Genomic DNA, 15,778 nt, shown 5'->3' with positions numbered 1-15,778 from the left:
GCAAAGTCAGTGGGGAAACCAGATTCACTTAACAACCATTTTGCTAATTTAACAACTGCAGTGATTCACTTAACAAATGAGGCAAGAAAAGTCATAAAATGAGGCAAAACTCATTTAACAAATTTCTCACCCCTCCTCCTTTTATATCTTGTCCTCTATTCTCTCCCCTTTCTTTTATATCCTCTCTCAACTCTTTGGGTTGAAAAGCACTGTAAAAAAAGGGTAAAAAAAAGATAAAAGTGGATGAGGTAAAGCGGCAGTGCCCCACAGGCTTGTGGCAAAGTCAGCTGGAGCTGCACGAGGTGTTGCCTGGGTTCTGCTGAGAGCCCAGGATCAGCACACACAGCTACAACTAATCGGTGCTTCCAGCGCACCCAGAAGAAAAAAGGAGGAGGGGTGAGAGAGAGTAGAGGCTATAAAAGGAGCAGGTTTTGGTGGAAAAGGAAGAGAGAGAAAAAAGACAAGGGGGGGAAAAGCGAAGGGGAAACGCAGCCTTGAGGAGAGCAGTCAGCTGGAGGTGCACTGAAGAGAAAAAGGAGAGGAGAGAAGAAAGGATATAAAAGGGGGGAGAGAGAAGAGGATATAAAGGGGGGAGAGAAGAGAGGATATAAAAGAAGGGGGAAGAGGAGAAGATATAAAAGGAGGAGGGGTGATAAATTTGTTAAATGAGTTTTGCCTCATTTTATGACTTTTCTTGCCACATTTGTTAAGTGAATCACTGCAGTTGTTAAATTAGCAACATGGTTGTTAAGTAAATTTGGTTTCCTCACTGACTTTGCTTGTCAAAAGGTTACAAAAGGGGAATCACATAACCCTGGGACACTGTGACCATCATAAATATGAATCAGTTGCCAAGCATCTGAACATAAATCATATGACCCTGGGGATGCTGCAATGTTGTAAGTGTGAAAAATGGTCATAAGTAACTTTTTTCAGTACTGTTGTAACTTTGAACAGTCACTAAGTGAACTATTGTTAGTCAAGGACTACCTGTACGTTTTTCACTTTTTTCCTTTTGGGAGGGGGTCATCAATTTTTTGACATCTTGCTAGGTGACTGGTGGTATTTGAATATTGCCATATCCTAAAAGTGGTACAATCGGTGAAAAGCTTGAAAAGCCCTGTCCTAGTGGACAATCACTTAAATGTGAGCCAGCAGTGTGCTGCAGCTGCCAAAAAACCCAACACAGTTCTAGGTTGCATTAACAGAGGGATAGAATCAAGATCACGTGAAATGTTAATATCACTTTATAACACCTTGGTAAGGCCACACTGAATACTGTATTCAGTTTTGGTCATCACAATGAAAAAAGACATTGAGACTCTAGAAAGAATAAAAATAAGAGCAACAAAGATGATTAGGGGACTCAAGGCTAAAATATATAAAGTATGGTTGCTGGAATTGGATATGTCTAGTTTAATGAACTGAAGATCTAAGGGTGAAATGATAGCAGTATCCCAGTATCTCAGGGGTTGCCACAAAGAACAGGGAGTCAAGCTATTCTCCAAAATATCTGAAGGCAGGACATGCAATGGATAGAAACTAATCAAGGACAGAAGCAACTTAGAACTAAGGAGAAATTTCCAGACAGTTAGAAGAATTTATCAGTGGATAAATTTGCCTCCAGAAGTTTTGAATACTCCAGTACTGGAAGTTTTTAAGAAGAGACTGTACAGCCATTTGTCTGAAATGATTTCCTGCCTCTACCCGGCCATGGCCTGTTTGGAACTGGGCCATGCAAGCAGTGGGTGAGTATGCGTGAGCAGCTCCACTTGCACGAGTATTGGGCACAACTCCACTTGCACAAGTGGTGGGTGAGCATGCACATGCAGGTCCATTTGTTCACACATGAAGCTCCATTTGTGCGAATGGCAGGCATGTGCACTTGCCAGTTGTGCAAATGGAGCTGTGAACACTCATGCGTTCACCTGCCACTCACATGGAACCATTTCCTCCCCTCCTCCCACTGGGCTGCCAAGCTGGAAACGTTGGGAACCACTGAGCTACTGTATGAGTGGATGGACATTATTATCTTGTGTGGTGGGTTAAAAAGGTATTGTAAAAGCTCACTCAAATTGAGCTTAATTTTTAATGACTGTATGCATTGTAGGAATAATGTAGAGGGGTTTGCCATCGCTTTCTCATAGGATTTTTATAATTTATTTATTACCTAGTGGTTCCCCCATCCAAGAACTAGGGAAGGTTATAGGTATCAAAGAGAGATGTGCAGTGCTTTGTGTTGAGTCCTTGAGTCAACAGCGAATGAATAATCAGAGAAGCCATTGAGATAGAAAAACGCCCATACAGCACGAACAAACGAGATGATACCTCCCGCCTACCAGCCATTTGGAAACCCGCCCTTATTGACAAATGACTCCCTAACACAAAGAATGACACCAGACCCACACTCACTAAAGCCACACAGGAGGTCATCACCACACGTCCACGCAAAAAGCAAACCCAAACCCACACCGATGATGAGGCATGACCACAAACTAGAAGCCAGATCACAGCTGCATCATTAGCCACTTTAAACCCCTCCAATCCATACATGAAGCAAACTGACACCCACCATGAAGATGAGGCATGACCACGAACTGGGTGGTGGACATATAATGATTTAATAAGATGACTTTTATAAATACAATGGAAATAAACTGATTAAAACATGTTATATGTTGATGTTATTATTATATGCATAAATACTAAAAATGTTTATATTCAACTTGGTTTGTACTGAAAATATTAAGAATTATATTTGTTTAATGTAGACAAAAGAAGAATATTACAGGAAGAAGAGAGGATCAAGAAATATATTACCAACATATTGATTAATTGTAGAAATTAATTATCATTGATTGTTTTAAATATATGAACCCAGACAACACACTGTTCATGAACCACTAAAGATTGTTATTGTAAAAAATTAATAAAATATATATTTAAAAAAATAAAATCCCTGTCATCTGGGGATAAGTGTTTTTGAAATTGACATGCAAGTGTCATGATGCAAGCCCAAGTTTTTTCTATGTGTGCCATGACATCACAAGCATGTAACTTAGTGGCAAACTCCTGTGGATGTCCACACATCTTCTCCAATGCTATAATGTCGTTCAGATGCTAAGCTAAGCATTTTTAAACTATAGGCTATTGAATAAGGAAGCGTGGGCCATACATAATAAACACTAATAGTAAACACTAATATATTAAGCCAAGAAGAATCAAAACACAAACTAATGTAGCTTTAGAGAAAAGTTTCTTAGAAACTTTTAAGGTTGGCAGCTAATTAGAGCAACAATATGATTAGCTTATGTGTCTTCAGACTGCAATTTGATCAGCAGGAATATGCTATGCAAGGTAGGCCAGGCTGAATTATAAGTCAAGATGCCAAGGGCTGGAACTAAAGCAATGAAACTAAAGCTGGCAGGCATTTCATTTGAAATTACACCTCATATATTAATTATATGAACCTCAGTGGTGCTGCTCAATTCTCTCTTACACTGCGCAGAACTGAGACATCTCTCCCATTTACTTTTTATTTGCTTATTTCTGCATAGAAAATGGGAATTGAAAGTTATTCAAATTACGCTGTGAGAGCCAGCTCCTTGATTAGGTAAACAGGTACTTGAGATACTTTCAGTATTTGTCCCAACGCAATAGGTTTATGTGGGAAAGTCTTTGTTTCTTCTACCTGACAAGTTGTATCTTATTTTGAAAGAAGCAGATTTATTTGTCTATACTATAGTACTAGGATTATCTCCAAAACTACTAAATTCTTGATATATTATTTCAGTGGATTCATTAGGTTGAAATGTGGTCGCCTAGTATGTTGTTCAGTATATGTATATGTGTTCTCATACCGTACATCCATACGTGAGCTAAAGTTTGGATTGTGATGTTTGACACTCATTTTCTCATTCTGAGATTCCATTAGATTCTGAGGTATAGAATTCCTCCTTTTCATGTACTGTCATTAAACAAAACCTGTATTTTGCCCAAGATGTGGGCATCCATTTTATGAATTATTGAATGAACACAATTGCTTGCCTCTGTGCAACATTCTGAGCCACAAGCTAACCTACTTCACTTTCCCTTAGTTTACTATACTGTGTGGAGCCAGCTTGTGTGCATCAGAACAAAATTGAACTGCCATTTATGGTTGTGGAATAGATGTAAATAATATTCAGTTACTTTTTTTAGACAATACTGTAGTACTTTGGAGAATAAGTGCATGACTTTGTATCAGAATCTATGTGTGTAAACACATAATTGTATGCTTGTCATAAGAGTTCCAATATGATATTTCTCAGCCCTAGCACTAGGAGTTTTATCTTGAGAGCATTCTACTTTAAGATCTCCAGTCAGAAATGGCAGGATCTGAGACAAAGTATGCTAAGGTTTTTTATAGCAAATTGGGAATATTAATTGCAGAGAAATACTGTAATTAAATTTGGCAAACTTATCTGGAACTGAACTGAGATCAGAATATCTTTCAGCAAGGAAGAAATGATTCTGAGAGTAGCATCCAATCACTAATAAAGAAAACCGGGGATTTCAACAATTCCTTAGCAAGAATACTACTGACTGCAGAAGAATGAACTCCGAGGAGACCTGCAGGTGATGAGGCTAAATAATAGACCAGAAACAAAGCTAGAAATGGCTAACACCAATCCAGTGTGGTTTTCAAGCAGCTGTTATTTCTAGTCTTTCATTTGGCCTTCTTCAATGTGACATAGTCAGATCTAATTAATCTAAAATTCCCATCACTCCACAGTGTCGGGAATTATGGATATTGCAGTCCAGTGAGTTCTGGAGACAGACATAAAAGCCTTCCCCACACTAATATCTTCCAGAATCTACTGGATTATAATTCCCATAGCCCCCTGTATTCATATTCCATTAAAATGAAATAAGGGAATATGTAGGCAAACACATCTGGGACCTAAGAAATGCAGTTCTTTAATAAGAAATTGACAGAGTACCTCTTTGACACAGCATTCCTGCATGTCCTGTATCACTTGGTCCTTCACCAATTTACAGATGTTTTCAGAATTATTCTTCAGAAATGGGTGAGGATGAGTCCACGAAGCAGCTTTGTACAATCCTGAGTTCCCCACACCTGCCTGGGTGGGAGATGTGAATCTTGTCAAGTCATCCAGAGATACAGCAGGCCTCATGTACTTAGCAGAACCGCCTTGGGAGGCCAGAGGAGGATTAGAGTCTGTCAGGTAAAGTGGCTTATGAGAACTGTATGAGGCACTGAGAGGGGGCTGTGTGCCTCTCCCTGCTCTAGAAGTGGGTAGATTCTTCCCATTATCTTCCAGAGACTTCACTGTTCCCATCTTTAAGTAGCTGGAATACTGCTGTGAGGTATCTGTTTTGCATTTTTGAACACCTGTCACAAATCGATATTCATACTCTGGCAATTGATCACTGCCAACTCCAATGGAGGTCCCTAAATTGATAGCCTTCATCTGTGTTGTGTGACATGGCTTTTCAGAAAGCACGAAGGAGCTCAACACTCTGACATACTTAGCTGGGATGTAAAAAGGCTGGGAATTTTTGCTCTTCCTAACATGCCACCAGTGGTCATTGGTTCGCCTTAAAAGCATGTATCTCTCATTGGGTTTAATTGCAATAAGGTGGCCATCCTTGGAAGTATATTCAAAGGCATATTCTACCAGCACGTATGTCTCCTCCTCTCTGCCTGGTGACTCCATCTTTAGTGTCCCAAAGTGGGTTATTTATTTCCCTCTGAAAGAAAAAAAAGTTTGTTAAACATGACTTTATACAGCCTGTAAGTACTTAATTTGAGGAGGAAGGATAGAAGTTTTTTTTATGACAAAATTCTGCTGTCCAAATAAATGATACACATGTACTTATTTTTGCATCATTCTTCTTCTTATCCTTGACAAGGTAACCTAATGTTCTTCTACCACATGGGTGTCAAACTTAATTGTGTCGCATGACATATTGTGATGTATTGTGACGTTTTTTGCCTGATGCAAAAGATGCATCCGGTCCATGGGCTGCCAGTTTGACACCCCTGTTCTACCACTTCCTACTGGTAATTTGTTCTAATTTTCAGTTGCAAGCTACTGAAAGTGTGTAGTGTGATAGTTAATTTTCAGCCTTAAAACATGCCATGGTAAAGAATGACTACACATTTGTAAAGGATAGGTTGAGGGTAGCTTCTAAATCACAGCTTGGTGTTGCCTTCTCATGCCAATCCTGGTAACTGGTAGATGTGAAAGAGTATTATAATTGAATTGGCATGAGTATAATAGCAATTGCAATTAATCTGTTAGCAACTGTTTGTTATTGTTCCATGAAACATGCTATACCACATTATGCTGCAAAGCTAATTTTGTGTTTTCTTTTTTTGTGCAGGCTCGATGTAATCTCGGGATGCTTCCATTTATCATTTTGTTTTCTGCCAGGGTTGCTTTATTTTCCTGCCTCTTAATCAAGAAAGCATTTTTGTCTGCAGGTGCATAGGATGATCTCTGCAAAAAACTGCCAGGAATGATATAAATACCATTCTGACACATTTGTGTTTTCAGGGCAAGGTTCAAATCACTTCCAACCTTGTTGTAATGTGCATAGGAAGATAATATAGGCTGAGATGATTTTGTCAGGCAGCAGGGGCTGAGACGGATTGTGGGGATGGGGGGGAGGATTGCAAGGAAATATTATAGAGGAAATCTCTAATTGCTTCACAGAGTGCTCTTTTCTCCTTTTGTTAATGACCTCCTCAGAGGTATATGTATTAGGGTGATGTCATTTTGTATTCTTCACATCAAAATATTTCTGATCTGCCCTGTTTTGTTTTTCCTTTTAAAATAGTGAAAGTAACCCAATCTGTTTTCCCGTTCTAACATTTAGACTTCTCCCTCCCTGCTTGGCTTGTTCTTCGGCTCCTACTTTCTTTTGCCAAATTACATGATATTTAGAAAAACCTTTCTTTTCCTTTTTCCAATTTATTCATTTATTGAAGCTGTTTTGGAACAGCCTTTCAGATCTCTACCTGGCTTGCAAAAGATAAACACTCCTTATGATAAAATATAAATTTTGATAGTGAAAATGTCAAAAGTCAATGAGCAGGAACTGGAATTCCTTCCATATAGATTATCTTCCCATCTAGAAAATAATGTGTTTAAAATTAATTTATTTTGGAAACTCTTTCACCACCAACTGGAAAAGAGGTTTCTAATATTAGCAGGACTGGGTCTATTTCTATGGTTTTGCATACCAGAAAACAACAAAATTGTTTTAAACTCTGGCTGAATAGATTCTGCTGGAAGTTTACAAGCAAGATAACATCCTTAGTTTTTCCATTTATTTTTAAATTAGAGTTTAGGATTACATATCTATTATGCAGTTTTAACAAGACAATTTACAGCTACCATATAGTTTTTCTTGTCACATCCATAGTACTAAATATGTCCAATTATAGCTAAGTATAAAAGAAGCCAAAGACTTATATAGTAAAATGCTAAATATTTTATTACACTTTGCATTTTGTTGACAATCATCATGATCACTCTGATCTTTATATATATATGTGTGTGTGTGTGTGTGTGTGTGTGTTTTCTGAGGTTTTCGCGGGTATTTGTATATGGGTCTTTGGTTGTTCGGGTTTTCTCCCGCGTAAAATTGGAAGTGTCTTGGCAACGTTTCGACGAAGTCACATTCGTCATCTTCAGGCTGGTGTTTTCAGCTTCGTGCTTTGAGCAGCAATGTGTGGTCTTAGCTGTTTCTTCCTTTTAACTGCCAGTGGGGGTATGAACTGATTGGGTGGGAGCTTGGCTGTGTTCTGATTGGGTGGAGGTGTGTTCTGAATGGTTAGGGGCTTGGCTGTGCTCTGATTGGCTGGGGGAGTGTTCTGTTTGGTTGTGCTCAGGTTAGTCTGAGTTGCAGAGGGGTTTAAGATTTGTTAAGGGCGGGTTTCCAAATGGCTGGTAGGCGGGAGGTATCATCTCGCTTGTTCATGCTGTGTGGGCGTTTTTCTATCTCGATGGCTTCTCTGATTATTCTGTTATTAAAATGTTCACTTTTGGCAATGGTTCTGGTATTTTTAAAGTCAATTTCATGTCCTGTGGCTTTAAGGTGTTGGACCAGGGAAGATGTTGGTTCCTCTTTTTTGACTGAGTTCTTATGTTCTTCAATGCGTGCACTTATTCTTCTGTTGGTTTGTCCGATGTATGTGGTGGGACAAGTGGTGCATGGGATTTCGTATACTCCTTGATTTTCTAATTCAATTTTATCTTTGGGGTTTCTAAGGATGGTGGATATTTTTCTGTTTGTGCAGAATGCTGTTTTGATGTTGTGTTTATGGAGGATCTTACTGATTCTGTCTGTGGTGCCTTTTATGTATGGGAGGAGGGCTTTGCCGTTTTCTTGTTCTTTGTCTTGGATTTTAGTGGGGGTTTCTTTTTGGATTAGGTTTGTAATCTTATTTCTATGGAATCCATTGGATGTTAGTACATTGGTGAGAGTGTGTAGTTCGGGTTTTAGGTGTTGTTCGTCAGCTAAGCGTTTTGTTCTGGAGATGAGTGTCTTGGCTACAGAGTTGATCTGTGCTGGGTGGTGGTGTGAGAGAGCGTGCAGATAGCGGTTTGTGTGTGTTTTCTTCTGGTAGATGGTGTGTCCTAGGGAGCCATTGGATTTCTTGTAGACTAAGACATCCAGGAAGGGAAGTTGGTTGTTAGCTTCTGTTTCCATGGTGAACTGTATTTTGGGGTGTAGGCTGTTGAGGTGTGTGAGGAAGTTGTCCAGTTTTTCTTTCCCATGTGGCCAGATTATGAAGGTGTCGTCTACGTATCTGAGCCAGAGTTTGGGTTTGTGATCCGATTTTTCTAGAGCTTGGGTTTCAAAGTGTTCCATGTAGAGGTTGGCAATGACAGGTGAGAGGGGTGATCCCATGGGTGCTCCTTCTGTTTGTTTGTATTTTTGTCCATTATAGATGAAGTATGTGTTGGATAGGCAGTGGTTGGTCAGATCTAAGATGTGTTTGGGGGGGTTATATTTGTTTTGAATAGCTGTCAAGGCTTCTTTGATAGGCACTTGGGTGAAGAGGGATATGACATCGAAGCTCACTAGTAGGTCGCTGGGCTGTAAGTTTTGTTTCTTTATGATCTCTATAAACTGGAATGAGTTTTTTACGTGTGAGGTGATGGATTCTGCATAGGGCTGTAATTGTTTGGCGAGAAATTTGGCTAGGTTTTGTAGAGGTGAGCCTATGGAGCTGACTATAGGTCTGAGTGGGGTTCCTTCTTTGTGTATCTTGGGGAGACCATAGAGTTTGGGGCATCTGGATGATTTCTCTCTGGGAATGATTCTTTGCTGGATCTCTTCGCTAATGGGGGAGGCTTTTATTTTGGATCTGGTGGTTTTTTCCAGGTAGGTGGTGGGATCTGTATTTAAGGGTTTGTATGTGGAGTCTTGGAGTAGGTTGGTTAATTTGGTTTGGTTTTATGAACACATCTGACTACCAAACCAAATTAACCAACCTACTCCAAGACTCCACATACAAACCCCTAAATACAGATCCTACCACCTACCTGGAAAAAACCACCAGATCCAAAATAAAAGCCTCCCCCATTAGCGAAGAGATCCAGCAAAGAATCATTCCCAGAGAGAAATCATCCAGATGCCCCAAACTCTATGGTCTCCCCAAGATACACAAAGAAGGAATCCCACTCAGACCTATAGTCAGCTCCATAGGCTCACCTCTACAAAACCTAGCCAAATTTCTCGCCAAACAACTACAGCCCTATGCAGAATCCATCACCTCACACGTAAAAAACTCATTCCAGTTTATAGAGATCATAAAGAAACAAAACTTACAGCCCAGCGACCTACTAGTGAGCTTCGATGTCATATCCCTCTTCACCCAAGTGCCTATCAAAGAAGCCTTGACAGCTATTCAAAACAAATATAACCCCCCCCCAAACACATCTTAGATCTGACCAACCACTGCCTATCCAACACATACTTCATCTATAATGGACAAAAATACAAGACAAACAGAAGGAGCACCCATGGGATCACCCCTCTCACCTGTCATTGCCAACCTCTACATGGAACACTTTGAAACCCAAGCTCTAGAAAAATCAGATCACAAACCCAAACTCTGGCTCAGATACGTAGACGACACCTTCATAATCTGGCCACATGGGAAAGAAAAACTGGACAACTTCCTCACACACCTCAACAGCCTACACCCCAAAATACAGTTCACCATGGAAACAGAAGCTAACAACCAACTTCCCTTCCTGGATGTCTTAGTCTACAAGAAATCCAATGGCTCCCTAGGACACACCATCTACCAGAAGAAAACACACACAAACCGCTATCTGCACGCTCTCTCACACCACCACCCAGCACAGATCAACTCTGTAGCCAAGACACTCATCTCCAGAACAAAACGCTTAGCTGACGAACAACACCTAAAACCCGAACTACACACTCTCACCAATGTACTAACATCCAATGGATTCCATAGAAATAAGATTACAAACCTAATCCAAAAAGAAACCCCCACTAAAATCCAAGACAAAGAACAAGAAAACGGCAAAGCCCTCCTCCCATACATAAAAGGCACCACAGACAGAATCAGTAAGATCCTCCATAAACACAACATCAAAACAGCATTCTGCACAAACAGAAAAATATCCACCATCCTTAGAAACCCCAAAGATAAAATTGAATTAGAAAATCAAGGAGTATACGAAATCCCATGCACCACTTGTCCCACCACATACATCGGACAAACCAACAGAAGAATAAGTGCACGCATTGAAGAACATAAGAACTCAGTCAAAAAAGAGGAACCAACATCTTCCCTGGTCCAACACCTTAAAGCCACAGGACATGAAATTGACTTTAAAAATACCAGAACCATTGCCAAAAGTGAACATTTTAATAACAGAATAATCAGAGAAGCCATCGAGATAGAAAAACGCCCACACAGCATGAACAAGCGAGATGATACCTCCCGCCTACCAGCCATTTGGAAACCGCCCTTATTGACAAACGACTCCCTAACCCCAAAATCTTAAACCCCTCTGCAACTCAGACTAACCTGAGCACAACCAAACAGAACACTCCCCCAGCCAATCAGAGCACAACCAAGCCCCTAACCATTCAGAACACACCTCCACCCAATCAGAACACAGCCAAGCTCCCACCCAATCAGTTCATACCCCCACTGGCAGTTAAAAGGAAGAAACAGCTAAGACCACACATTGCTGCTCAAAGCAAGAAGCTAAAAACACCAGCCTGAAGATGACGAATGTGACTTCGTCGAAACGTTGCCAAGACACTTCCAATTTTACGCGGGAGAAAACCCGAACAACCAAAGACACACACACATATATATATATATATATATATATATATATATATATATATATATATATATATATATATTTATATATTTATATAAAAGAATAAAACACAATCACCGGAGGATTGAAGTAAGAATACTTTACTAAAAATGTACTTATACTAAAAAGTTGCCAAGCTTTCACTAGGGGAACTCCCTAGCATCGTCAGGGCTAAAAGGCCATTGCAATAAAGGTGGTTTAAGTAGGTTCAAGTAACGTTTGCGCACGGCTCCTAAACCGTGTTACTGGCTCTGATTGGCCAGCTGATAACCAAGATGTGTCTATAACGTTATGTTTTTTTCTTCGGATGCCCCTCCCCATCCCTCCACTATTGGTCTTTGGAGGCGTTAGTGATCTTGCATCCCCTCCTCTTCCGATAATACCAACGCCTGCCATATCGGGGGGAGGATTCGATCTGATGTTTTCCTGTGTCTTATGATGGGGATAGGGTTCCACTAACTGTGGGTTAATATCCCTTCCCAATTGTATACCTCTCTCCTCCTTCGTCGTGTCAACAGTTCTTATCTGAGTATGGTATGCCTCAGTAATCATGTCTTTATTCCCCACCCCAGTCCTCCTTACATCCGTTCTCTCCCGTTCCCTCCCGTTGTTTGGCACTCAAACCGCTCTCATTACTCCTCTCATTACTCCTCCTCTTACTGATCTATATATATATAGTGTTTTTTAGTCATTGATTTAATATTCTTTTCATTCAGGAAAAACAAAATTGAAAGAATATCATATCCAAAAAAATATCCCCTCCCAGGTATTTATTTTCCCAACTATGTAAAACAGTGAAATTGCTATTTTAAACAAAAAGTTAATTAAATTTATTTTGTTATTGTATTTAGGTTACAAATCTGTGAACATCTTTCATTACTCTCTTAGAAAAACTTACCACTTCCCCATAGAGGAAGACTATTGATAGTAGACACCACTTTCCTTGTATTGCTTTGTTTCATCAAACAATGAAGTAAAATTGGCTACTCTAATATGGAGACAGAAAACACATGGATTCAAATGGGGAAAATTTAAAAAATAGATCCATGTTCCTAGGATAAAAACATATTAGTAAACATACTCAGACTTAAAAGTTACAGAAAATGTACAGCTGTATACAAAAAGAACTCTTTTAGAAGTTTCCTTATAAATCTGGCTTTTGGACAAGTACATACAATGGATAGAACCAAGTATGCATTGTTGCACACGGGGAATTTATTTATTTCCTTTATTGTCTACATGATTCTTGATACAAAAATTGAGAACCTCCTGGGAGAAATGTTTTTCTTTCCCAACTGGATGCCTCACAGCTTTTGTACTGAAAAATTCAGCTTCTATATACTCTAGAATCATTTATCTGGGAGAGGGATGGTCTTGATCCTCCACAGTAATACTTTCCCATTTATCTGCATGCTCCCATTATTTCCCAGGAAACTGCAAGAAATTTATTATATGTCTGGACAACTCCCTTATTCAGGAGGAAAAAAATATCTGCACACGTATGAAGACACTCCCCTGGAAGGCTGGGGTATTAAAAATATATTAGGCCAACTGCTAGTGCAAATTCAGATTTAAATAGAATAAAGTCAGTTACTCAGAATAAAGGAACACGTAGAGCAGACAGGATATATCCGAGTATAACTAGGTTTGGTGCTCAGGAACATGACTTTGGGCAGTCACTCTCTCTCAGACTAACCCATCTAACAAGGTTGTTGTTGTGGGGAAAATAGGAGGAGAAAGGTATGTTGGACATGTTTGTCACCTTGAGCTATTTATAAAAATGATAAAGGCAGGATATAATTAACAAATGAAATAAAAACATGCTTCTCCTGATATGATGAAAAGTATGATGATACATTATGAAATCAAAAGCCAGCCAACACTACCAAGACAAGCATATTATTTCATTCAGCAGTTCTCAACATACTTGGGAGCCTTATGATTCCTCAAGGTCCCAGAAAATTTCAAAAGTTCACAGGTGAAAACATGTAAGCATACACCAAAGGGACCACAGAAAAACAAAGTGTACTATACTGCAAATATTGTATTTATTATAAATAAAAGCATATATTTATAATTTGTAAATGGCAATTTTTTTATTAGTAATGGGAACTGGATAGTGGCCCTAGCAGAAAAACAAGGTTGGAAGGGGGCCAACAACAAAACCCACTGATTTAGTGGATCAAGTGCAAAACTATTGGTAGCCACTAAATAAGAGGTTTTGGAGAAGAATTTCCAAAATGTTTCTTCTTTCCAGACTTTGGGGAAGAAATTTTATGGGAATGTTTTTGATTTATTACACTTTTGTGGTTACAATTGTTGCCTCACGACAGAGTTTGAGGAACTGTGCTCCAATCAACAGATGCACTACACTTTATTTAGTGCTTCCAAAGAGAAGATTGTTATTGATTGTATTTTCCATCTGCAGTAGGCGCAGTCTCATTGTTCCTAATAGTTTAGAGACAGTGAAAATGGAAGCTTGGAAAATATCCCAAGGCCTCAGGGCAATCCAGTAGCTCAAATGGAATCTGAATCACAGTTTCATTGCCCTTAACCCCTCTGGGTGAATCTCTGACAATCTAGGGGATTGTACTGAACTGGCTTGTAAGTCAGAGAGGTCACCCTTCATCTATCAAATATCAGCTGAATGTACCAAGGGCTCTCGTGATGGTAGCAATTAGCATAAAACTGCCGGGTAGCAATTCCTAAACTTTTCAGTGGATTTCATGCACTGGGCAGAATTCCATTTCTCCACCCCACAAGAGAGGCCTATCCAGACAAGCACAGAAACCTGGAACCAAACACTCAGTGGGCCAATCAAAAGCTACCTCTCAAATTCCAGTTGTTAGGGCAATGTTTTGGAAAAGGAGAGTCCCTGGATCAATTTCTCTACTCTTAGATTCCTGCCTCAGCTGCTCCCCCCCCCACGCTTGCCTAATTTGGATCCCACCTGTGTCCCTGGTTTTACCTGCTGGTTCACATCTCACCAGTTTCTTCTCTTGCCTCCGTCCACACAGTCTGTCCTGTCTTTTCAGGTGTGGCTTGGTTCTTCCTTGTTGATTGTGTCAGGAGTCACATCAACCCGCCTGGACTTGTGTGTTTGGTCTGAACCTGCCTCTGGTCCTCCCCCCCTCCCACGTTAAACTCTGTGACGATCGGGTGGGGAGGAATATCTCAAAACAAATGTTTCTCTTGGCTTCTTCACAGTAAGAGATTGGCAAGTTAAGAAAGCAGAAAAAGCTTTGTGGAAAAATGTTCAGGCAAGACGCTCTGTCCCCAGTTCTTCCTTGTTGCAAGTTTCCTGAGGTGCAGGGCCCTCGTGAGGATCAAAATTAGTCCATCCTGTTCAGAATATCAATCTGGACTCCAAGGGAAGCTTTAACATTAATGCCGAATGATAAAGTCAGAAAAATCCAACTGAGAGAAAAGAAACATTAAGGCACCTTTATGAGCACACCACGCCCTGCTCTGGGCTGCCTGTTTCATTCAGGTAACATCCAGCAGACACAGGTGTTTACAGCCTCATGGATTTGGACCCCTTGCATTTGTGCCCAAAGTGAGCAATTGGTTTCTTCCACAAATATCTCAGCTTGTTTCTCTTCTCTCCATGTTTCTCATAGTCACAAAGAGGTTGAATGCCTGAGAAAGCATGCAGTGTGACTTGGGTGTTCCCATCAGACTGCGTTGGATGGAGGAAGGAAGCTTTCCTACTCAGAGGAAGTCTCCTTTAGGCAGTGGTGAGGCCGGATGAGGCACTATTTAGAGGACAGTGACTCACACATGGAGATTGCTTATCTGCATGCCTCAATATTTCACCTTCACTAACCTAGCCTGCTTCAAGTCATAGGATCCCAGCATGGAATGAATTGTACTGGGGTCATGCAGCTTTTCTACATCCAAATGATTGTGTTCACTTAGCAAGAAATAAAAGGAAGGCAACTGGCTGCTTCTCATGGTTGTTTATTTTTTTCCCCATATATTTTATTGATTTTTAAAAACATAAATCACCTATTAGTTGCTGGGTTTACATTTGTAAAGAAAAATCATTAACAATTGGTTTCTATAATTCATAATCCACATAGTACATTTAGTTGATTTCCCCTTTCCCCCAAAATATCTTTTTTGCAAACCTTGAATTAATACAGTTCTTATTATTTTGATAAATAATAAGTTACATATATGATTTTTTTCTCAATATTCCTAGAAATAATGATCATATCAATATAATATTTCTTTTCTATCTAATCATTCTGGTTGCCTCATCTTATATCCTGTTACAATCATTATTTAAATTTGTTTCTCCCATAAAGTTCAAAGTATTCTTGCTGGCTAAGATCTTCTCAACAGTTAATTACATTTAAAGATTTAAATCCATTTTTCCAATATAA

At 39.7% G+C, this 15,778-nt stretch overlaps 1 protein-coding gene across 1 annotated transcript in view; it reads right to left on the bottom strand.

Moving 5' to 3' along the window:
* ARHGAP27 (Rho GTPase activating protein 27) overlaps positions 1 to 15,337 on the bottom strand; it is an 82,265-nt gene extending 66,928 nt beyond the window's left edge. The window contains exons 1-3 of the mRNA XM_039368735.1: positions 14,359 to 15,337; positions 12,289 to 12,378; positions 4,983 to 5,754 (exon numbers count right to left, since the gene is read on the bottom strand). Of these exons, the coding sequence (XP_039224669.1) occupies positions 4,983 to 5,720 (738 nt within the window). The 5' untranslated portion in view covers positions 5,721 to 5,754; positions 12,289 to 12,378; positions 14,359 to 15,337. The remainder of the gene's footprint in view (positions 1 to 4,982; positions 5,755 to 12,288; positions 12,379 to 14,358) is intronic.
* Between the last annotated feature and the right edge of the window lie 441 nt (positions 15,338 to 15,778).

This window comes from Crotalus tigris, unplaced genomic scaffold, assembly GCF_016545835.1.
Source record: "Crotalus tigris isolate CLP2741 ecotype Arizona unplaced genomic scaffold, ASM1654583v1 scf7180000020929.304458, whole genome shotgun sequence".
Lineage (NCBI taxonomy): Eukaryota > Metazoa > Chordata > Lepidosauria > Squamata > Viperidae > Crotalus > Crotalus tigris.
Note: the sequence above shows the minus strand (reverse complement) of the source record. Positions and strands in the feature narration are given on the sequence as shown.